At 37.4% G+C, this 23938-nt stretch overlaps 2 protein-coding genes across 2 annotated transcripts in view; one reads left to right on the top strand and one right to left on the bottom strand.

Annotated features, from left to right (window-relative positions):
* Window positions 1-23938, bottom strand: part of LOC127635383 (cytochrome c oxidase subunit 4 isoform 1, mitochondrial-like) — a 275045-nt gene that overhangs the window by 199320 nt on the left and 51787 nt on the right. The gene's annotated exons all lie outside the window — the stretch shown is intronic.
* The window catches only part of LOC127635375 (heparan-sulfate 6-O-sulfotransferase 1-B), a 68540-nt gene continuing 45095 nt past the window's right edge, over window positions 494-23938 (top strand). The window contains exon 1 of the mRNA XM_052115368.1: window positions 494-1360. Coding sequence (XP_051971328.1) covers window positions 840-1360 — 521 coding nt within the window. The 5' untranslated portion in view covers window positions 494-839. The remainder of the gene's footprint in view (window positions 1361-23938) is intronic.

Raw genomic sequence — 23938 nt, 5'->3', positions numbered from 1 at the left:
GGCTAACCTTTTTCTGTGTAAAGCTATGTCCAATTTGTTGCCATGGCGACATAACGCTGTAAACCCTAAAACATCTGTAAAAATGATGATTTAAACAACTTTACAGCTCAAATAACACACAAGTTTAAACAGAAGATTTCATGTGAAATGCTAAAATTATAAGCTTCAAATTGCTGTCTTTTTTAACCCTCCAGCCCCATTCACTCCTATTTTAAGTGCCTCACTGTAACCTCGATTCATTTATTTAATTACTGTTCTTTTATTTTATTTTGTAGAAAATATTCTAAATTAATTTTTGTTGTAATCAACATTATGCCACAAATGCTGTCGATTGAGCTTAACTTGCGTGGAACTCGGAACTGTCCACAACCAAAAGCTTCTCGAAAATATGTTGCAAGCGTGCGCTCCAAACGAAGCGTTAAAGCGCCTTTCCTCATTGTTACTTGTGTGAGCTTAATGTGTGTGTTAGTGCGGGCGTGTGCGAGAGGGGAAAGTGAGTGTCGCTCTCGTCGCTGTGTAGAATAATTTATATGAGACAAGGGAGGCATTTTCTGACTGGTGGCTCTATAGAAGACTCAACGACTCAAGGTTGGAGGACTCCTGCGCCTTGGTCTGTGATAGGGGTCCCGTGAACGGATTTGATCTTTATTTTCGACAGGTTGGACGAGTGCACGAGCGCAATGTGGAAACAATGTATCCAAACATGCAATCCTGAACTCTTAAGTGGCCATAGACCTCAACGCGTATGATGATCTGTCTATGGAGAGAAGAGCAGGGTGCAAGCCACCAAAGAAGCACCAAGGACTCCCGATGTGTTGTTGTCTGAGAAATGATAACAAATGAACGACTCGGAAAGGAACATGGTTGAAAGGACCAGTAAATTTCTGTTGATCGTCGTCGGATCAGTGTTCTTCATGCTGATTTTGTATCAGTACGTGGCGCCCGGAGTGATCAACTTCGCATCCCCACACGGGTACCTTCTGGGCGAGGAGGACATGACTATTTTCCCCACTCCGGATCCCCACTATGTGAAAAAGTACTACTTCCCTATAAAAGACCTAGAACGCAATATAGATTTTGAAATAAAGGGAGAAGACGTGATTGTGTTTCTCCACATTCAAAAGACCGGTGGGACCACCTTTGGAAGGCATCTGGTCCAAAATGTTCGGCTGGAGCTGCCGTGTGATTGTAGACCGGGGCAGAAGAAGTGTACTTGCTACCGTCCGAACAGAAAGGAGACCTGGCTGTTCTCGCGATTCTCCACCGGCTGGAGTTGCGGGTTACACGCGGACTGGACCGAGCTCACCAACTGCGTACCGGGAGTACTCAACAAAAAAGAGAGCAAATCGAAAAAATTGAGGTGAGTTATTTTTTTTAGTTGTTGTTGTTTTAGCAATGTCTGTCTGACGAAGTTACATTGCTGTTTAAAAAAAAAATTGTATTGGAAAATGTCGAGTTATTGTTACTCGAGAGGATTTATTTGTTTTTCATCATTATGCTTTGAGGCGGGATGGGGTTTTCCCGGTCTTCCGTGATAAGTTCCTCGTTAGAACTGCTGGAAAAGTCCCAAAATTAACGTATTTGCTTTTGGTATAAGATTGGAGAACGCTAATTGAGATGACTAATTTGTCGTTTAGGCAAGCTGACACGTTTATCCAAATTGACTTCCAGTACATTTATTACAAATACAGCTTCCCTGGAACTATCTGAGGTAGTGTTTGGGGGCTGTTCAGAACGAACGTGTTCTTGCGTTAATAAAGCTAGACGCAGCGCAACGAATAGAACACAACGCAGGTGTCTCGAGACGCGTTTTTAAAGGGATAGTTCACACCAAAAATGAAAATTCTCACATAATTTCCTCACCCTCATGCCATCCTGTATGTGTATGACTTTCTGTCTTTTGATGGACAAACGAAGATTTTTAGAAGAATATCTCAGCTCTGTAGGTCCATACAATGCAAGTGAATTGTGGCCAGAGATTTGAAGCCCCAAAAAGCAAATAAAGGCAGCATAAAAGTAATCAATAAGAATCCAGTGGTTAAATCCATGTCTTCTAAAGCAATATGATAGGTGTGAGTGAGAAATAGATCTGTATTTAAGTCCTTTTTTATTATGAATGTCCACTTTCACCAGACCTTCTAAGAACTCTCTTCTCTCCAAGAATTGTTCTTTTGCATATCGCCACAATAGGACAATTTAAACTTTCTTTAACTGCTGAAAAAACAGCAAGATGCGGTGCAAAACTTGTTCAGTGTGAATGTCCCCTTACTCAAGGGCACAATGGTAAAAGTTCATCCCTCCACACTTTCGGAGTTTGAGCATTTCTTTAAATAAATGAACCATCATTTCCGTGACAATACCATGCAACAGTTATGTGACTAAAACAACACAATAAATAAATATTGAATTTACTTTAAAGTTCAAACAGTATAATAAGCTTTTTTTTGTCTTTATTTTTTATGACAATGGTGGCTAATACAGAGTTCCCACAGTTTTATTGTGGTCACAATAAATGTATTTTGATGGAAACTGATGTATTTGATGTATTTTTATGTTTATGTTTGTAACGGATGGGGGTCCTTGCATGGCTTGAACCTACAACCTTTAAATTTGTAGCTTGGAGTTTTTTCCACATGGCTTAATCACCCCTACTTTCACGCGTCATTTCTGGAAGTTGACCTGAACAAGTTGAAGTGGCTCGGTCATGTTTATTGTCACAATGACTAGAAAACCAAAGCATTTTCAGTTTATCCACAAGGAAGCTCTCCAGCTGTGTAACCATACAACTAGTCAGACACACAGTGGGCTTTGTTTTAGCAAGTCTGCTGGGAGAGCTTAAATAACATGCATATGTTTTACAATCCCGGGCAACTTAAAGGTGTCTTTCATGATTCCTCAATGTATTTTTAAATCACTGGCCCTAATTATGACAATGGATGTGGTGGCTCATCTTTCAGAGCAACTGCAAGTGAAAAGAGAAAGGAAAAGACATCCAATAACTTGTTTTACAGGTACCTTTCACTTTCCTAGTGGGTTTTCTAGAGAGTATTTTGGCTCTAATGGGGTGTTTTAATGACTAAGCATTCAAGTGTACTTTTAGCTATTGACCTTTAAACCTCTTAAACATTTAATCTTTCTTGTTGTTAATGAGATAAACTTGCACTTTACAGCAAAGATCTTTTACTGCATTTGTGGAAACTTCTAGATCCACCGGTATTTGTGGAAGACCACAAGTAGTGGTCAACTGATATGGGTTTTTTAATGGCCGATGCCAATATCCAGAGATCAGGGTGGCCGATGGGCCAATACAGTAACGATATATCACACAATTTAATATAGTACATAACACAAACATAAAATAGCTAAAAAAATACAAACTCTTATTTAGCACTATATTTACTTAATTTCACACAAAATGTAACTTGTGTAAATCTTGTAAAATAATATTGTATTTTATTTTATATGGTTTCTGATTTCTGTTTAGTCATCACATTTTAGTAGATAGCAGTATCTTCTGATTTCTGTTTAGTCATCACATTTTTGTAATTTATTTGCACATGAAGAAATTGTTAATATATTAGGAAGAAGGAAATAACACCGTAGTAGAAGGACACACAGTAGTCCAGCAACAATGGATGGCATGTCCATGTTAGCAATAGCATTTTCTCAAAAACACAGAATCAAATCAATTGTACATAAAGTGCATAGTGAATAAGACAAGTAGTTATAGCACACTTGAAGTGCTTTTACTTTGAAGTTGCACTCGCACACTCTTGCGGATCCAGTGTGAGCAGCAATCTCCTGACAGTTAAATCGCCTGGATCGCCTGCTTGGATTGTCACGGACTGACCATCATAATTTGTGAATCAAAAGAACTTTTGATCCTGATCCTGAAGTTTTGATTCTAGTGTATAGAATACGCGCTTCAGAGGAAGATTTTAGATGAGCACTTGACGGGAAGAAAATGCCGGATTTTCGCAAGGTTTGTGAATTGCTTCCCTGCAAATGCTCAAGTTTTGTGAGGTTTGTATATTACATCGGTTTATACAAGATACACGCATATTTGCAGACAGTATATGATAGTAGTTTTATTGATATTTGCCTTTTTATCATTTGATATCATTTGTAATGTTACAAGTTCATTTGTTTTGTAGAGAGAGAGACGAGAGAGAGAGAGAATGAAACAGGAGAGCACTTTAACATAATAGCTCAAAAGTGTCTGCCGCAGCTCAGATAAGCGGACCATTTAAATGAGACTGTGTTGCACACCGGTCTATTATAACATGTTGTATCAACAAAAAAATCTATGACTTCACATGCAAGCAGGCAATTCTCGGCACCCTCAAGAAACAAATCAGCCAAACAGGAAAATGTATCTGCCGATGCCAATAATGAAAAAAGTCAGTATATTGGCCGATTTATCAGCCTCTGCGATATATCGGTCGACCACTAATCACAATCATTCTGTAGGCAAGGCTGATGAAAATTGGTAATTACATGGATGGTTATGTCCAATCACTGAGAGAAAGGGGTTAAAAGCTGGCCCGACTAGCCTAATAGGTTCCCTGCTGGCTGAGTGCATCACACATGCCTTGACGCACAGGCCTAAGTGACTTGCACTACCAGGAGACCCATCAGTCGTTCCTAGCTGATCTCAACGGCCCCATGCCATCAGCCACAGTTTCACTTAAACAAGTAGAGCGCAATTCACACTCCCCTGCTGTTGACGAGTTTTCAAGATGGAATTGCCATGTGTTCAGTGAATATAAAGTAATTTATGGTACACAAACAATTTACAAGGCAGTAATTCAGTGTTAATGTGACCTTGCGGTGACATTCGTAACATTGAAAATATGTCTGATGTTGTTTTTTCGAAAGTAAAATCTAAAGGAATAATACACTAATACAATTTCTATGGAGGAAATGTTGTTTGGCACAAATAGAAAATGCATATTAAGAAAAGAAATGTATGTTTTAAAAAGTTGTTTTCATATTAGTCCTCTCCTAGACACTAAAGGTTTAAAGCAATGTTCAATCAAAATGTTTGTTAAATTAAGTAATAATAATAATAATATAGTAAATAATAATAATAAGAGGTAACTGCATAGAAATTATGTCTCTATATCTTTTTTTTTTTTTTTTTTTAATAGGGTGATTCTCACACAATCTTTCAAGAATATGTCCTGGACCTATTTTGCACCAAAATCTAAAGAAACAATTAAGAAGTTATATTTTTTAATAAAAAATTAAGAGCATATTGTTCATAAAACATAAACCTGTTTTTAGGGCCATTACATTTTTTACATTGTGAATTAATTGTATGACAGTAACACACATTTCACGCCAATTCTCATTACAGCAACACACATTAAGATGGTCATTATGTTATTTTTATTAAGACTTAAACGTGTTTCTTATTGAACCAGCAACATGTAATTTCTTTTGGATACCATTGACTATTAAGCATATTTTACTGGACTGTCCTGCTTTTAATAACCTGAAAATTCTGTGTTTAAAAATGAAATGTTTTGAATTTCTATCAAATGTACAATTGTTTTTTTATTGTAATGTTGTAAGAAATGTTTTTGTTTATTGTTTGTCTTGTTGTCTTAAACTATGTTGATCTTGCCATGAAAATTGCCATTTGATACTGATATATAATTTAAAGAATAATACATAAATAAATACAATATTCTGCATGGAAAAATACAATAAACATGGGAAAAAAACGATAAATTATTTATATTGTAAAGAATTTACACACAATAGTAGTACTACCTTTGTACATTCTTTCACTAATTATAATTTAAAAATAATTGTAAAGCTTTTTTCTTACTGTAATATAGTAAGACTTTGTTACGGTAATGGGAACCATAATTGAAAACAATGGTAGAATGGTAAAAGTAAAATGTCCGGACACGTTACAGTAATGTCACAATGCAAGAAATTGTAATGGCCCTAAATGCAGGATTCATTTTCTTTATGCAAAATATAATTTCTTTCTTTTTTTATTTTATTTAAATATGTCTAGGACATTTTCTTGACAGGTTTCTTGAGAATCACCCAATATCATTTACCTCTAGTTGGTGGTTGACCATTGATTTTATTACCACAAGAACTGGTTGAATGTCCTTATCTTTAATGCATTTAATGGTGAGGCAGTAGCTCATTATGATTATCATAGTGCACAGTAAAGGCTCATTAACTGTTCTTCCCTTGGGTTATAGCTTGATGACACACACACACACACACACACATACACACACAAATACGTGTGTGCTAAGCAGTGATAGAGAGAAATGTATGTCTCGACCAGACTACTGAGTTAATGTTGCAGCAGGCAGATGGCTAGAAAGATATGTCTAAAAAGACAGGTCAAGAGGTTTACTGATTGAAATTGCCTAAATGACTTTGTTTCTACAAGTTACTTTAGTTATCTTGTATTATTAAAACAGGATAAGAAATGCATGCGAGTTGGTGAGCAGAACAGCTGCAGACAGTAAAATATCTAAGCAAACTCAGTCTAATGCCTAATTTCAGTGTGACTGTTGCAAATATTGTTAAAGAACTTGAATTTTGCTAGGGTGTTAAGTTGTTATGAGTGGTTGCCAGGGTGTTTCAATGTGGTTGCTAAGGTGTTCCTCGTTTTTAACAGATTGCCAAATTGCTTTAGGGTGTTTGGGATGGTGGCTAGCTAGCTGCCTACAAGCCCAAGTATAACTTATCTTAACGATAATGCAGGAAGCAACATTTAAAAGGCCACAGCATCACCCACAAACCTTTCCATTATCAAATCTCTCCTTCAGTAATTAGCTGTTATGATGCAATGTAATTTATTCATCTATTAATTGCTGAAGAAGTACTACACCTCTCTACTTTTCTCAACTAATGTGCAGTTCAAAGTTGAGATGTGATGAAAAGCTGCCTGTCAAAGATCTGGATCAGGCAGAATGGTGACATAGATTTAGACAGTGCTGCTTTTGTGCTAAAAATGGGTCTCCAGCTACACTGGGGACAGTTCTGGGATAGTATGTCTAGGTAAAGCCTCTCTCTGGCTTGAAATGTTATAAGAGGATTTGTTCTGGACATCAATGCTGATAATCAGTACTGCAGATCTACAGCCTGAATTTCCATCTTAGCTATTATGAAACTAGATCACAATGCTAGGGTTTTGTGTGTGGTTGCCAGGGCACAACTATGTGGTTGCTAAGGTGTTCTGCTCATAATTTAGTGCATTGTTATGGGGTTACTTGGGTGTTCTGGATGGTTATTAGGTGGTTGCTTACTGGCCCAGTCAAAAGATCACACCCCCAAGTCACTATGATATTCTGGTCCCTATGTCACGGGTCCCTCCCTTAGTGTAACTTTTTGCGGATTGTCTATTTGCACTCCAGTGTAAATAGCATCTGCCACACAGGGAAGCTATTTGCACCCCAATAATCTGGTGGAACCACAGAAATATATACGACAAACTAACCTATAGATGTCGCTACAGTGGTGTAGGGTCTAAAGATGGTTTGCGAATGTGTAGTGTTGTCCTGGTGTACGTGGTTCGAATCCACGTTTTTGTCCCACTCTTTTTTTCCATCCGATTTCCTGTTTCCACTCTTAATATTTCCTTTAATACTACTTAAAATAATAGATAAAAAATGAATATAAATGTTGATTTCATTGCAGTGATTTGGTCACGATGAATGTCGAGGACTGTAGAGAAGGGTTTGATCCGGAGGCGGGGTCATTTGATCACACTCGTTCCCGCATAAAACGGTAGTAAAACCAAGGTTTGTTTTCTAAGGGAAGGTTAAGGTTAGGTTTAGGGGTTTGGGTTAATGTAGTGCGTCCATGGGACTCTAAATAAACACAATAAACACACTGCGTGCAGTGATGGCCATTCTGTATGTTAATATTAAAAAATGGGTGCAAATAGTATCTGCCACTATTTTTTTCACCTGTTTTAACACTGCCAGAGGAAAATCATATCTCTGATCACTTTGCAAAGTAATAGCACACCTCTCCTCGTTAAGCGTTATGATTTGAGAGATCATTCATGTTCATAGCATAAACGATGAGAGATTTTTTGACATCTTTAACCCTTAGTACATGTATGAGCAATAGTGTGCAGCCTAAGTTGATTATGATTTGCTTAGATATAAACATTTAGCCCACTAGAGTACAACTCCTGTGTTTGAAATTCTTTCTGTGCCTTCTCAACAATATAAAGCCAATATTAAAATTGCTTTCAGTTCAGGACGTAATGCATGCTTAAAGCACTTTGCATATTAAAGAGGAACACAGAGCAATGGGGCCGAGGGGTCAGGAGGACCCCTAGGATCAGGGGTTATAAATAGTCTCTCAAAGGGCGAATCCTCTTCGCCGACATGTAAATTGAAGAAGGTGCATAGCCGGTAATAAAATCAGTGCTGCCTGCAGGATGTGATTTACTATGTGCCAGAGAGACAGGGCAGCATCTTGTGAGGGAACAGGCCAGTAGTAAGCCACTAACTACCTGTCCATTGAGACAAATGAAGGCCAAATTCTCCAAGACTTTGCCCTGCTCTTATGTTCTCATCTTGCTAATTACCTTTCTCGCTCTATCTACTCCCCTTGCTTTCTCTGTAGCACTATATTGCTTCACTCTCCTTTCTCTGTAAGCATAAAATGTGTTAGTGTATGCATTGCTGGTACTGTGGGGGGCTGTATAATTACATAATTACTTAATAATCACATATGACCACATAGCAGATTTGATGTTATTTTGAAGGATTGTGAAACAAGTCTAATGACGTGCTCTTTAGGAACCAGAGTGGCAAAATAAAAATCACATAAAAATCATTGCAATATTCACAATATTGCTTAATTGTACATGGCCTGCAAAATCATTGCGATTATAGCTTGACTATTCTATATATATTGACCAGTCCTTATTCCCATCAGTCCATCATTCCCATGTTCAGTTTGACAAAAGTGTTCCTTTCCTTTGTTGTAAAGCTACTCACTTATAATCACCTACTTGCTTGATTAGTAAAATTATGCTGCCTGCTGTAATACAAATGGAGACAAATGTTTATACTCTTGGGAAAACTAGACTAACTGCGACTACCTGGCATGCAGGTTTAATGCTGAAGGCTGGACCCCTCAAAGGCATGAATTACCTGTAGCAGGCATGAAGCTCTTGTGGTCTGAAGCGGCGGTGAGATACAGGAAGTCCATAGTTAAATTGAATTTGACGTTGTCAGGCTGTGATGCCTTGTGGTTCAGTGAGAGCCTTTCAGACACTTTTTGAAGGTAATTGGAGGACTTTTCTGTTCAACCTCACTTGTTCTGTCAAGGATTTATCTTAAGAAATGGTATATGGATGTAACCCTGATAATCTTCAAATATCACACATATACAATATAACACTTTCAGGCCCACTGCTTTCCTAGCACAAGGGATAGCATATGTCTCATGGTCTCTAAAGACTAGTATCACGTAGCCAGACTGCTGACTTTCAGCACAAAGTCTGGTCCACATTGCAGCATGATATGGCCAAGAACCTCCCGATTAGACAGGAAGGGGGGCATCTAAATGACAATCACTAACTATTTTGATTTTTATCTGAAATTGTAAGTAAAAAAATATGGAGGTGTGCTCTCGTTTACTTGCTTTTAACAGCCTTAAACAGAGATTTAATGATGCAAACTTTGGCAAATCTAGTTACTAGATTCTCTAAAGCAGTTATTGTAGCAGCCTGTTACCTTGCAAGCACTATCTTCTAAAATCTTTGTTTCCCAAAGGACTGAGAAAAAACAACAGCGCACCCTGACACCTGGAAATTGGTAAAGGTAGCCAATACGATTAGAACTGGCGATTTCAAGGAGCTCTTGCCATTTTTTAATGGAATATACATGAAATGGTCCATGCGCAGTCCTTTGATGTGTCGTTTGTGGCTGAGACTATCCGAAGCCTAAAGGCCCTTTCACATGACTAAAGTCAGGGCTTCAATGCACAGCTCTACGCCAGTGTCATGCACCAGTTTGACCTCCACATTTTGATCTCCACAGTGTATACTTATAAATTTGTTAACCATAGTAAAATAGCTTTTAATATTTGGTGATCAAGTGGTCACAGGATGCACCTGAACCTTGAGATGCTAGCAGTGTCTGTAGCCACACATTGCATGAATGCATAGTGCAAAGCCATGTCTCTATGAGCTGGGACAGCCTTAGTGTGTTAATCCAATCAGATCAGCGGGGGATTAGAGGCCGTTGTCTCCAAAGAAGACCATGGAGTTATGCTAATCTCTTTAGCACTGTGTGCTGGGGCCAGAGCTTCTCTCTCCAATGAGACATAGACAGAGAGTTGGTTTCTGTGTTCATGAAGCGTTATTAGATACAAAAGAGAAAATAACTGATGATGTAACATGTTTTGGGACATCAGTTTTCAAAGAAAGGGTTTAATCAGGCCTCAGCTTGTAACAAACTTGAAAGTCCTTTTTTCACCCTGAAACTTTTGTCCTTACCAAACCAAGCAACACTTAAATTTCCAGACCAAATCTCATTCAGCATGAAAGTTGAAATTGATGCTTACATATGCATTGTACTTTTAATGGTAAAAAGTCCTACTTGAATACACTCAGCAATGGCTCAATGATTATATGACTGATCTCCACATCATTTGCCGAGACTCAGTGCTGTATGAAATTGAATTCAGGGAAAGTGAAGACTGCAAGCTTGGGATTAAGAACAGCTGATCATTTTATTTCAATAAAAAGAAAAATGTTATCAGTTCCTCCCTTTGGGAGAAGCAGGATTAAACCAAAGGAAACAGATTTAGATTTTGTCACACATGAAGTACACAGAGTTAGAGAAAGCTAACTGGTCGACATGGTGGAAAAATCCGAAATGCGCTTGTGACGAGGAGGAGTGTGGGGCCAGGCTATGAGTGTGCACGCCCAGGCCCCAATTGTGCTAATTAACCGAGGAGAGGGATAAAGATGAGCTCGATGTGGCAGTTAGGGAGAGAGAGAGCCACACGCAGCTGCCGTGTGTGTGTTTATGTTTGTGTCTTTTTAAGTTTTCATTAAATATTACTTTGATGGCTCGTCCGGTTCACGCCTCCTCCTTTCTCATTTTAACCCCCACTGTTACAGCGTTTAATTAGTATAAAAGTATAATGCAATGCCAATATGCAATGTGATAAACCTAAGATTAAAGCTGAAGTATGTTACTTTTTGGTGATTAAAATTTTTTGTTCTATCCCAGCAAGTTTATTTATAGGTAAATGTACAAATTCAAGGATGGGAAAGGAGGAAGCTGGGACCGGCTTGACAAACTTACAGATATTTATTTCTTAAGCATAAGATAAAATAACTTCACGTGAAGCTTCCACGCAGACACGGCGAACACACACACACACACACAGATTCATGCACCTCTGTCTCTTCGTCTGCCACAGTCTCCTCTCCCCTAAATACTCTCACCGTCACTCACTGGAACACAAGACCGATGTACCACACAGGTGGAACTCATTCACCATTTACTGCACCATTTAATCACTGTATTGTATTGAATTACAAAATGCATTGAAAGATATAAACTTTATTGTTGTTATGAATTACAAGATTTAGTCAGTTGTTTTGTACTTGTATGTTGTTTTGGTATGTCTTCCTATTATTGTAAGAGTCTTGGGAATGTTGATTTACTGATGGACAATAAATACACAATTTGGTTAATTGGTTATCTAGAAATGTTCACTGTATTTTGAAATGCTCACGATAACAATATTGTGCATTTTGCTTTGCCTTGACCATCATGCTATGCTACACGTCAGGAGAAATGGATGCAGGCTACGCTGTTGCGTTCGTCTATTTTTTTGTTCTTTTTTTTATTTAATCTTTTTTAATGGGAAAAGGAAATCTTTAGTTACAAATCATAACAGTTGTGAGTTTTTTGTTTTCTTTTCATTCAATAATTTCAATGAAATCAATGAACTTTGATTTCAGAGGCCTCATTTGTGTTCAGAAAATGGATGAAATTATTTCTCGGAAAGAGCTGTATGAGGTATGCTGTGAATGACATCTCACTTAGCACATGATCAGACCTATACTGGTCCGGAAATGGACCGTCCAGCAGTCCTGCACTAGATTGATGCTTCACAAGGTTAAATTACATGGCAATGAGCGGTTAGCAGGAGGCTCTTTAATTATGGCTTGACAGCTACAGATTATCGTGTGTGTGTGTGTGTGTGTGTGTGTGTGTGTGGGTGTGTGGATGGTTCAAGCATCGGCTGATCATTTTCTGACACTTTCCCCTGTATTTTTAGACAAATCAAATCTGGAGGCCCATCTTAAGTCAGTCTAATAATAACTTGGAGACCTATTATGACAATGACGTGCAATATGTCCTACTGGACAGCCTTTCTCTCTTTCTCAGAGGGTGCAAGCAGACTGGAGAGATCCTGATCATAAAACACAGTCTTATTAATACATGTGAAAAAGGGTGACGAACAAGAGCAGTTTGCATGGGAACGGTGACAGAATCAAAGCTGTGACCAAATTGTTTTTGCTTTATTTTTCATTACGTTGGACGTCATTGGTGACATTGGACAGCACGGGTTGTCTTTGGTATGTCTAGGCCCACACAGAATCTGCTCAATGATCGTGAGGGTGTATCTGCAGAATGCAATGAAATATGGAAAAATGAGTTCAACAGAGCTGAGAGCATTACACTCTGTAGTTGAAAGCATGACCCAATTAGCCCAAGTTTTCCTTTTTTTTCTTTTTCACCCTTTCTTGATAGGGATGCCAGTACAGATATATAGAGAGCAGGGTGGTAGATTTGACACGATATATACTGTACACATAAAGTTACCTACTGTCCCTAATTTGCTGAGACATCCATAAGGGATGCCTATTGACCTGTATTTTAGTGCCAAGACAGCGAGACCCTTGAGGGGACCCCCGTCCTGTATTAAAGCACTCAAAATGTTCAAGAGTCCTCTATTTGTGTGAGATCTACACAAAATTGCTGAAATGTAATGAATGCTTATTTTACACAATATTTTGTTGGTACATTTTAAAAATGTCACACTTAATCAGTCAAACGGACAACGTTATTGCCCGGAAAACTCAAAATATTGGCTAATTAATCAGCCTATCGCTAGTGCAGACTGACATGCCACTGACATTATAGAAGGTACAGGGCCAAAGGAATATGTTCAAAGGAAAATTCAAATAAAAATGAAAATGTACTCAAACCAAAAAGGAGATGTTCTGAGGAATGTTAGCTTCAGTCACCATTAACTTTCATCACATCTTTTTCCCATACAATAAAAGTGAATGGTGACTGAGGCTAAAATTCTGCCTTTCGTCTCATTTTATGTTCCATGGAAGAGAGAAAGTCATGTGGGTTTGGAACAACATAAGTGCAACAGGGGGGGTTAAAATGGGAAGGGAGGAGCTGGGAACTGGACGAACCATCAAAGTAATATTTAATGTAAAATTAAAACATAAAGACAAAACATAAGACACACTGCAGCTGCGTGTGGAAGAGGTAGAGAATGAGGACGAACTAGGTTGTTTCAGAGTTCCTGAGTGGTTTGTATATAGAACTGCATGGTCGGCTCTGATTCACTAGATTCACTCCTCTGCAGACTTTCACCTCCCACTGCCTCTAATATGCTCAGCCCGTCAACATGCATACAGTAATTCCAGGCTCCCTCCAGCTGCTCTGGCTTTACTGCAAGTCCTGGACACAGATCCTGCAGCAGACTGATTCCTTTTGCATAGCATAATTCTCCCCACACCTCTACTAATACCCTGAGCACTAAGCTGGGAAAGACAGGTCTATATCAGCCCAGCCGCAGGGCATCCAAACCAACCCATGACACAGCTGATTCTCTGCACAAACTGCATCTGTTATTCCAAAGTGTAAGATGTTAAATAAAGAAAGGAAAGGCTGAGCATGTGGAAACTGATCATTCGGCTTTAGTGTAAAGCATTTGCAGTTTTTTTTTCTCCTGTTTTTGCTGAGCAGATGTCTTCACCCAGCGAAAATTGGCTTCCGTGAAATTTGGGCTTGTATTGTGATTTTAGATATCTGGATGCTATTGCCTGATATATTTGTCCCAGTTGAGGGATTTAAACCAGCCCATTTATGATTTTGAGTCATGTTGGCCTTGCACTTCTATGCTGAAAAAATAAAATATAAATAAACGGCAAGGCTGGTAATCTGCATATGTTGTGTTTTTTTGATTGCTGGTTGCTGGGATGCTTCTTTAAAGGGATAGTTCACCCAAAAATGACAATTCTGGTATTGTTTACTCACCCTCATTGAATGCTGTCTGAAGTTTTGTCTTCCATGGAACACAAAAGGAGATGTAAGCCAGTTTATTATTCTTAGTCACCATCAACATGCATTTTTTCAAAAGTGGAAGAAAGAAGAATAGGGTGAGTAAATAATGACACAACTTACATTTTTGGGCGAACTAACCCTTTAAACTCATATTTTTGAGAGGGGTTGGGGATCTTGAATGCAAACCACATTGTGGAGGAGCACCTCCCTGATCTTGAAACATAAGCCGAGCTGGAGTGGGAGGGGGAGGGGAAACCAATGCACACATCACTGGAGATATTACTATCCATTTATGGAACTACACTTGGGGAAGTGAGGTCACATGTTGAGATTGCTTGAGGCAGTTTTACATTCTACTGAACATGTTTTATTAATACCATGATGGAGGTCAGTGATAGGTGGGTTTTCTGTAGATCTTCAGATCTCTAGCTTCTTGCCTGCAGCAGCTTGCAGGGATGTGAGTGAGTGCAGTTAATGTTTACCTGGACATGGATCAGAAAGGCAACAAGCCATGCAGGGGTTTCAGTAGGGAAATTTGTGATTTGAATCTGAGGTTTGTTTAGGACCAAAGGTTAGGTTTGAGCTGTGTAAGCTTGCTAAGTGTAGTTGATTGTGTTGAAATTGAAAGGAAAAAAGAAAGGGGGATAGGTGGAGAAAGGGAGAGAGAGGGGTGATACTGTACAGTTTATAACTACAGACACTTTGATGAAAACACAGGAGATTTACTGTGACCTCCAAAAATTCTGTGAAGAGTAATTATGGGAGAAGATTGATGGTCTGTCGCCTCCCTTCAAAATTCACAAAACCTGCAAAAGATGGAGTGTCTGTCGGTCGGTCTGTCAGTTGGTCGGTCGGTCCATCAATTGTTTCACTTCCTTTATGATTGCTGTTATTGAACTGTTGACTGAGGCACAGTCTTTTCTAGACAGACACATATATAGGATTTAATATCTGTCTTTCTGTCTAAGAATTTTCAACTGGAAGTAATTTTTATATGCTCTAACTTGTTTCACTTCCTATATGACTGTTTTAAATGAACCATTGACTAGTCATGAATAAGATTGACATTGAAAATCTTGTTTCCATTGCTCATGGGAGCACATCACGGCAGCACTTTCCCGCACCCAAATCAGTGGATGTTGGTTGCTATAACAATATTGTTTGAATTGATTCTTTAGTTATGAAGATGTCACTCACAGCAACATCATGAAGCATTACAAATGACTCTCAAGTAAGCTCTGAGTTCCCAAGCTCATATTTTACTTTTGCAATCTTATTGGAGAAATGTATCACATTATGACCATATTTTAAAAGCAATATTGTTTAAAAAAAAAAAAGGAAAAGTGATAGTTAAAGAAAGCATAAGTAATTTTTTGGAGGAAGTATCTCAATAATGGTGAAGCTTTGAAGATTTGCTTCCAACATTGCGTACATAAATAATAAAAAAATAAAGGCCAGCGAATTGTAAGACTATGAATTTTACAAACCCCAAGAGATGAGGTGCTGCTTCTGCTGCTTCATGTACTACTTTCCTGAATTATTCAGCATTTCAGTTAAATAAATTTGAACACCAATACATGGTGCGGGTGTTCTCCAGAGCAGTTACGGGATTCAGTATGACTATAATAAAGTGCACTTTAATAAAATAAGTGTCCTGTCCTACTGAGGATAATATGATTGACTTGAGGGTGCCTATGTTAGGGCACATGAGAGAGCAGGTTTCAAAGTTTTTCAGGTTTGTTGGTGGAGCAATTTACTCTCTAAATTGACAAGTATATTGAATTTGTGGAACGGATGACAAAATGCTTTTGTTTTTTGCACTGTTTTTTTGTTTCGGAACTGTGACAGATTGTTCACTGCACAGCTGTTCCAGGGAGAGAGAGAGAGAGAGAGAGAGAGAGAGAGAGAGATCCATAAACTGACCCATTTCCCTTTGGATTAAAGTTTTATTGAAGATACTACTTGAAACAAAATTAAAAGAAACAAAAAGAACAAACAGTCCCTATGCAATAATGTCAAGTCACCCCAGTCTTGTGTTATTTAATGTTCTTTGGTGTTGCTACACTATTTTAGATAATTGAATTGTTGGAAATGCAAATTCATTTCAACGGCATCTGCTGACAATGACCAGTGCAACCAAATGAAGATACACCTGTTTGTTGCTGTGAGAATGGGCAGGGAATGTGGATAATCATTTACAAGCAAAGTCCTAGTGAATGTTTGCAAGCCTTTCACTCTGGACTATAGGGAAATTAAGACACAACCTGTCTACCAATCATTTTTTCTCTCTTACTCCTTTTCACTTTAATAGATAACCATAATGATCCATTTACTCATGGTATTGACTCACAGTTTAGTAAGTGTAGACTCCATTTGAACATTTCTGATGAAACTAGTTGCGAGGGAGGGAAGTAGTGTCTGAACTGTTTTATGCTTGGGCAATGATCGTTCAACATTCAAAAAATTCAGCCAGGGAAGTTACTGAAAAGTGGTTTAGATGATATTGAACAACTTTTAAAATATGTCATGCCAAAAGAAATCCAGCTGACCAAAAACTCCAGAAAACACTTTGGGATAATTAGATGTGGTCCAGAACATTTAGATGAAATAGACCCCTCACAGTCATGTTTTCAGTTAGAAAAATGTAATATAGCATCTAAATAAAGGTCTATGTGTCTCTTAAAGAGGAAAGGTAATCCTGGTTTTCCAGTTTGAAGGCATACCTTTCTGACTGGTTTGGTTGTGGACATTTAGTGAGTTTTAAGCTGAGTGAGCTTGAGTAGATCCAACCAGCAATCATTTTCATCAACGGCGTGTGTTGCCATAGCACAAAGCCAGCCGTTCCCTCAAAACCCCTGAGTTGGAGCTTTCAAAAGTTTGTTCACTGAAAAAAAACAGCTGATAGTGGCTTTCCTCTGAAGCACCTCAGCCACTGCTGTGTATATCACTTTGTAGTACGCCGATGTAATTGAAAGCTAAATAGGCATTCTAGAAGATCAAATGACAGGAGTTCTTCATCCCTCCACTGTACCTTGTTTTTCTTGGTTCAGCGCTCGCATACTAAAAAGTCAATTTTTTTTTTGATTTCTTGTGGTTGACACTCACTCCCTCACTTTTATTTTCATTTTTGTGTTTTTCTTAGTGTGTGCATTTGGTTTGAATATGTGAGTAGGTGCAGTGCACGTTACAGGCTTTAATCTTCAAAGACTTCTCACAACATTGCATTTCAGATTATCTCTGTTAATGGCCTTTGGAGAAGGAAAGAGTGTGTAATTTACAGGATGTGACCCATACTGTCTTAACCATAGTCTGTTTCCCTTTGAATGTCATCTCACTGGAACTTGACAAGCTTATCTTACTCTGTCGTTCTCTCCACACCATCGTCCTCTTTTTATCCTTCCCCAGTGTTGTGAGGAGTTTGACAGCTTGCTAAAACGCTCATGTGGCAGTAGCTAAGTGAGTGTGTGTATTCATGGAGTGTTCAGGGTTTCCAAAGAACTATAGTTGATGATGTAGCTAATAAATACTGCTGATCTCTACAGATGAATCAGAATATATAGAACTGTAACAAGCATGTAATTCTAGCATAACTGAGCTGCTTTTTATTTATTTTTTTGCAATACATTTTTACTATAAATCTCCACTTTCACTTCCACTTTCGTCTTCATTAGTTTTTTGTCAATTTGCATTATTTGTGCTTATCGGCTCCTACTAGTCATAGGGGCTAGGGATGAAAAGGGTTAGCGGTTTCACTTTAAACCACGATAAAATCCCCTGGCAGTTAGACCATGTCACATTTCCATTTCCATTTATGCATTTGGCAGACGCTTTTATCCAAAGCGACTTACAGTGGAATTATTACAGGGACAATCCCCCCGGAACAACCTGGAGTTAAGTGCCTTGCTCAAGGACACAATGGTGGTGGGCATGGGGTTAGAACCAGCGACCTTCTAATTAACAGCACTGTGCTTTAGCCACTACGCCACCACCACTCATTATCTCGATTTGTAAAACTCGCAGTAAATGCTGTCCACACACATCCAGCATGAGTCTGACGCATGGGCGCAGCATGCAACATTGTTATTGTTGTTTTTTTAGCGTGAAAACATGGCGGAAGGCAATGACAGCTCTCGGGAGAATTTTCAACCTTTTATTTTAATAATTATTATTTTATAATCCGTTGAGGTCTACAAAACAATCATCCAACACAAATACTGAAGATTTTCATTTTCAATACAATCTATAACTATAACAGAGAGGCACGACGGCACCAGTTGTGTTTGTATGAAAGGAGAGAGCGTGAGAAAGAAGCAGGATTTTCAGGATGAGCGACCAGAATCAAGAATTTCAGAGAGCTATGTAATAACATGTTATGTAGTTTAGTCACCCAACCAACATATTTTGATAATTTTAAATGTGTAAATTAGTAATAATAATAATTTAACCACACCAATAATAATAATAATAATTTGTATTATTATACTTAATTTGCTATTCCCTTGTTTACAAATTAGATTTGTTGTTTGTTGATTTTCAAATATAAAACCTGTTTAAATTATTTCAGTGTGTGTATCAGTACTTTTTGTAAATTTTCGGCACATTTTAACAGTACCGTGATAATACTGATAACCCTGATAGTTTTGGTCACAATAATCGTGATATGACATTTTCATACCGTTACATCTCTAGTCATGGCTGGTCTTTGTTTTTGTGTTCAGTAGAAGAAAGACGGTCATACACATCTGGGATGGCCTGAAAGTGAGTAAATGATGAGAGAATTTTCATATTTGGTTCAACTATTTCTTTAATCTTGCTTAATGGTAGATTATGAAAATACAATTGTTCATTACTTAGTTTATAATGCATTAACTAATGGTAAAATATAACATTTTTAATTATCTATGTAAATAAATGAACATTAAATAAAATTAATAAGTGCTGTAAATGTATTGTTCAAAAGCATTTTTAAATATCTAAATATTTCAGTTCTACATTAATTAATTAATGCACCTTTATACGTTTTTGCAAAATGTTCAAGAACAAAGAAAGCACTCCATGTAACAGCTATAATAAAATGGCATATAAAACGTGAATATATCCAAGTTATTTTTTACTGTTGACCCCCGCTGTCATTTTTGTTCTTTTGGTTCCTAAATTGGCCTAATTATGTTTTGCTTTATCTACTGATATTAACAGATTTGTGTTAGGGTTCGTTTTAGGGAATACGTTTTCTTTTCGAGCATATTTATATTGTCCGGTCATTCCCATTATACCATATTACTTTACATTTTATGTATCTGTGTGATTGTATTTATGTGTGCCTGAATGTGTGGTCTTCAATACTGGGTGCTGCTGGGTCCTGTGAAACACAAGAGGTGATCAGTGATATATTGTGTCACTTATCACCTTCTGTGTCCCATGTAGCTGTTGCCCAGATGGTCTTGCCATTAACTACACATTGTAAACTACACATTAAAGTGGAGTCATTCCAGAAGTCTGCATGCACATGCAGTTTTAAATACATGCCAGAAAGAGAGTGCTTGGATTTTTGTATAAAGGATAGTTAACCCTAAAATGGAAATTCTCTCCTTATTAACTCACCCTCATGTTGTTTCAAACCCATATGATTTTCTTTCTTGCATGGAACACAAATTACGTTTTTTAATAAAGATTTTCAATACAATGGCAGAATTAAGACATTTTGTGTGCGTTTTGCTGATATTATGCTGAGCTTGTTCTTTTGCATGCATGTATGTGTGCATTCCCTTGCGGAAATACAACGTACATGTATGCGTGTTTATGTGGGTACATGTGTTATTGTGCTTATCCTGAAGATGGCAGCTGAATCCTGTCATTATTTACTAGGGTCATTGTACCCTGTGAGTCTTTGAATGATGGCTTTAACCCCCTTTACAGGTGTTTAATGGAAGAAAAATCCAAAGCCTCCATCCCTTCACCTCCAGTTTCATTAAATCCTCAAAGCGAAGCTTTTAAGAGCAGCTCTTGCTGGATCGAAAATAGCAGGAATCATACTTAAGCATCTTTTATGGAAGCAGGGGCCTTTCAAGGCATTGAGAGTGGGAAAAACAGCTCAGCTTGGATTCCTCCAAAAGGTTCTGCCTGGAATAGGATTTACCAAGAGCAGATATTTACTCTGCTTTGAGCTTTTTTAATAACATAAATCATTTCTATTTGATCTCTTTTTTACTTCTGTGTCTGCTATGAGTTGAGGTTATGAGTACATGATTACTATTACTGTTCATGCAGAAACATCCAAATTGTCCTGATGTTGTTCTGTGATTTAGTCCAGTGGTCCTCAACCTTTTTGACTTGAAGGTCCCCCACTGTCCAAGACAATATTTGAAGGACCCCTCACCCGAAACTAGACATGTCTGATTAACCTGTTGATACGCAATTCTCCCGCACATGGTGGTAACATCACTCTGCTTACATTTAATATATAATTTACCATCTATAAATGTAATGAATGTTAACAAATTATACATCTTTTCAAAGGTCTAAGGGTTCAACATTGATATCTGATCTATTTCACTTTAGCAATGCTCCAGAAACAGCAATTTAGTTATTTGAGTACAAATGAAAACATGCAATATCAAAACGGGACTTTATATCTTTGTTATGAAAACGCGATCGCCAGATGAATCTAGTTCGCCACACTTGAGTCAGTTGTGCATGACAAGCGTTCATTGAAAAACATCCAAAAGCACTTTTTGTCCATAAAAGTGATAAATCTGAGAAATATTGATATATTCTCCATTGTTTACATGAGATCTCGCCTGAAAGAATTACCCTTCGTCATTGATCTTCAACAAACTATGCAATCTGAGCAGCATTCATGTTGTAAAACTGTCTCGTAAACGAAACAAGCCTGTTTCCAAAGTCTATTTTAAAAAATGTGGCGTAGTTTTATTCATAATTGCCAAGCAGTGCAGTCGGATTTTGTGTCGTCTTGAAAAGCGGAGCCTTAATTTTACTCTGTATGCTTCCAGCGATTTTACAGAGAAAATTTTTAGTTAGATCATCTTCAAATTTTAAACGTAACTTCTTTAGACTTTTGTCTTTGAGAACATTGTATTTCTGGGTTGTCTTGTTACTTTTATTATTGCTTTTTAGATTATAAAAACATGTTCAGCACAAAATATTTCCATTACTATAAACTCTAAATCTAACTTTAAAAAAATAACAACATATATTAATTCTGAAACTTGGGAAATAAAGCCCAAAGTGGCTTCTTTCAAAAGATACTTCAACTGGGTCCAGTAAATACAACTATTTAAATTCAGGTATGTCATTTTCATGGTTTGTGCTAAAAAAGGGGGTGCGTATCAACAGGATAAAATAATGAATCATGGATCATTCTTGATTCTAGAAGTTTCAGAAAGAGTCCGTTTATAATTTGTAGGCATACATCTTAAAAATGTTTTTAAGTTAAATTATTTTAATATTTCTTATTTTAAGTGGTTGTGAACCACTGATTTAGTCAATGAAGATGAATTTATCACTGCTTGTGCAGTCAAGTGCAATCAACTCCTAAAGCCATGCTTTGGACAGTGGCTCATGAAGAATCCCATGTCTTTGAGTTTGCATCAGTTCATCCTCTGTGAAGTCCATCTTTGTAGACTGAAGTGATGAACAAGGCTTTCAAAAAAATGTTTTTAGGAAAAGTAACTTTTATGTCTAGTTCATCTGAGATAATATAGTTTGTAAAAAAAAGTTCTAGATAAAAGAGGAAATATTGAATATGATAAGAAAATGTGTTTTTTAATTAATGAAAAAGGACCATGTGCCAGTGCCATATTAAGGATTTCTTGTGTAAACGTGTTTGGAAAAGTTTTTTGTCTTCACCTAACCGTATCCCTAACTTGATTTTATCAAAGCAGCTGTGCAAATCATAGTGCCTTCCTAATCCCCCAGAAAGATGGGAAATATTGTTTTGAGCTGAAATTATTTAATTGTGTCAGAAGAAAGAGGACTTAAAGTGATACAAGGAACATAGAAAGTGTGCAGTGCTAGATTTTGACATTTTGATTTCGTGTTGTCTTAAAATTCATTTATGCCTGCCATATGTTTTTTACAGCAAGGCTTCGGTTAGTTTAGAGATGTCTTATTCTTGGTTTCTCGTAATTACATACTCGTCATGCACCCTTAACTGTAAGGATGTAATTAACTCGCATTTCAGCGAGCATCTGTTTATGGTCTGCGGCGTGGGCTAGGTACGAAGCATGACAACCAAGACTCTGGATTAACAAATCGCTGTCATGAGCTATAGCAGAATGCTGTGATAGCAGTGGCCATAACGACATAACGATCTGATTTTTATTTTAGATTTATTATTATTATTTTTTGACAGTGGCAGTTGGCCATGGTCCATTATTACATTATTCTTGGGCTGCAACTAACAGTTATTTTGATAATTGATTAATCTTTGATTATTTCTTCGATTAATCAGATAAAAAAGAAATATTATTTCCTGTATTCTATTAAAATATGATATTTTTTTAAAAATAGAAATGATAGTAAAATTTTAATTTACAGCACTGAATTCATGAACCTATACTTTGAACAAAGCCTGAATCATGAAAAGTGACATTTGAATGAATTATTATTATTACTTTCAGTACATATGTAAAACAGTTCCTTTAATTACTATTCCTTTTAGTACTATTCATTAAAGAATTAAATGATCCATCGGTGATGGAGTGGGTCAAAAAATCAGCCCAGCAGAGGGAAATCGTGACACCAGAACAGAAATATTAATAATTCTGCCCAGCTGAAAAATATAGATTTGCTTGTACACTGTCACTGATTACATACATTTGAAGTATTTTAAATTAATATTGTAGGTTTATGTTTATAAAGTAAAATAATGTTTGCCATGGAATAAAATCATTGGTGGAATCAGACATTACAATTGGCATTATCAGGACTGTTAGCATTATTATACATTATATTCAGCATTATAAACAGTTTAATAGAGTACAGTCATCTGTAAACTGAATTACATGCGCTCACATGATGAGAAAAGATCTAAAACACTTTAATCTGCACAATTTGAGACTTCAGCATTACATCAATGAAAGCTGCACGATTGATCACATTGCAACTGAAAGCGCGGTATGATGTTGCACGAGTTTAATCAAAATGATTGTGCTCCCTTTCTTCAAAAGTGATTGGTTTGATTGACGTGGAGGCGCATACGCGCTTTCTCAGTGAAATTTAACAGAGACTCACATTTGGTAAAAACAAAACATTTTGTGAAATATGCAGAAATATGCACCTGATTTTGTATTCGTAACACGTATAAAACAGAAAATAGCAGGAAAATGTAAGTTAGTGCTAGAGAGAAACAACTCTTAAGTGCATCAAACAGCACACACGCTCTTTCAATGCACCTGATGCAGCAACTGCTCCACATTAAACTGTATGCCTATTATGATCGTCTTTGAAGTGTTTATAAAGTGCTCTCGTGCGCTGGACAACTTGAGTCGTGTTTTTCCCACTTGAATGTTTTTTCAAATGAGTTTCATCATGCAACATGTTTTCCACCAGGATGTAAAGTGATGTCACTGAGAGAGCTTCTCCGT

This window comes from Xyrauchen texanus, chromosome 42 (assembly GCF_025860055.1).
Source record: "Xyrauchen texanus isolate HMW12.3.18 chromosome 42, RBS_HiC_50CHRs, whole genome shotgun sequence".
NCBI lineage: Eukaryota > Metazoa > Chordata > Actinopteri > Cypriniformes > Catostomidae > Xyrauchen > Xyrauchen texanus.
The sequence above is the reverse complement of the archived record's forward strand: the minus strand, read 5'-3'. Positions and strand labels throughout refer to the sequence as shown.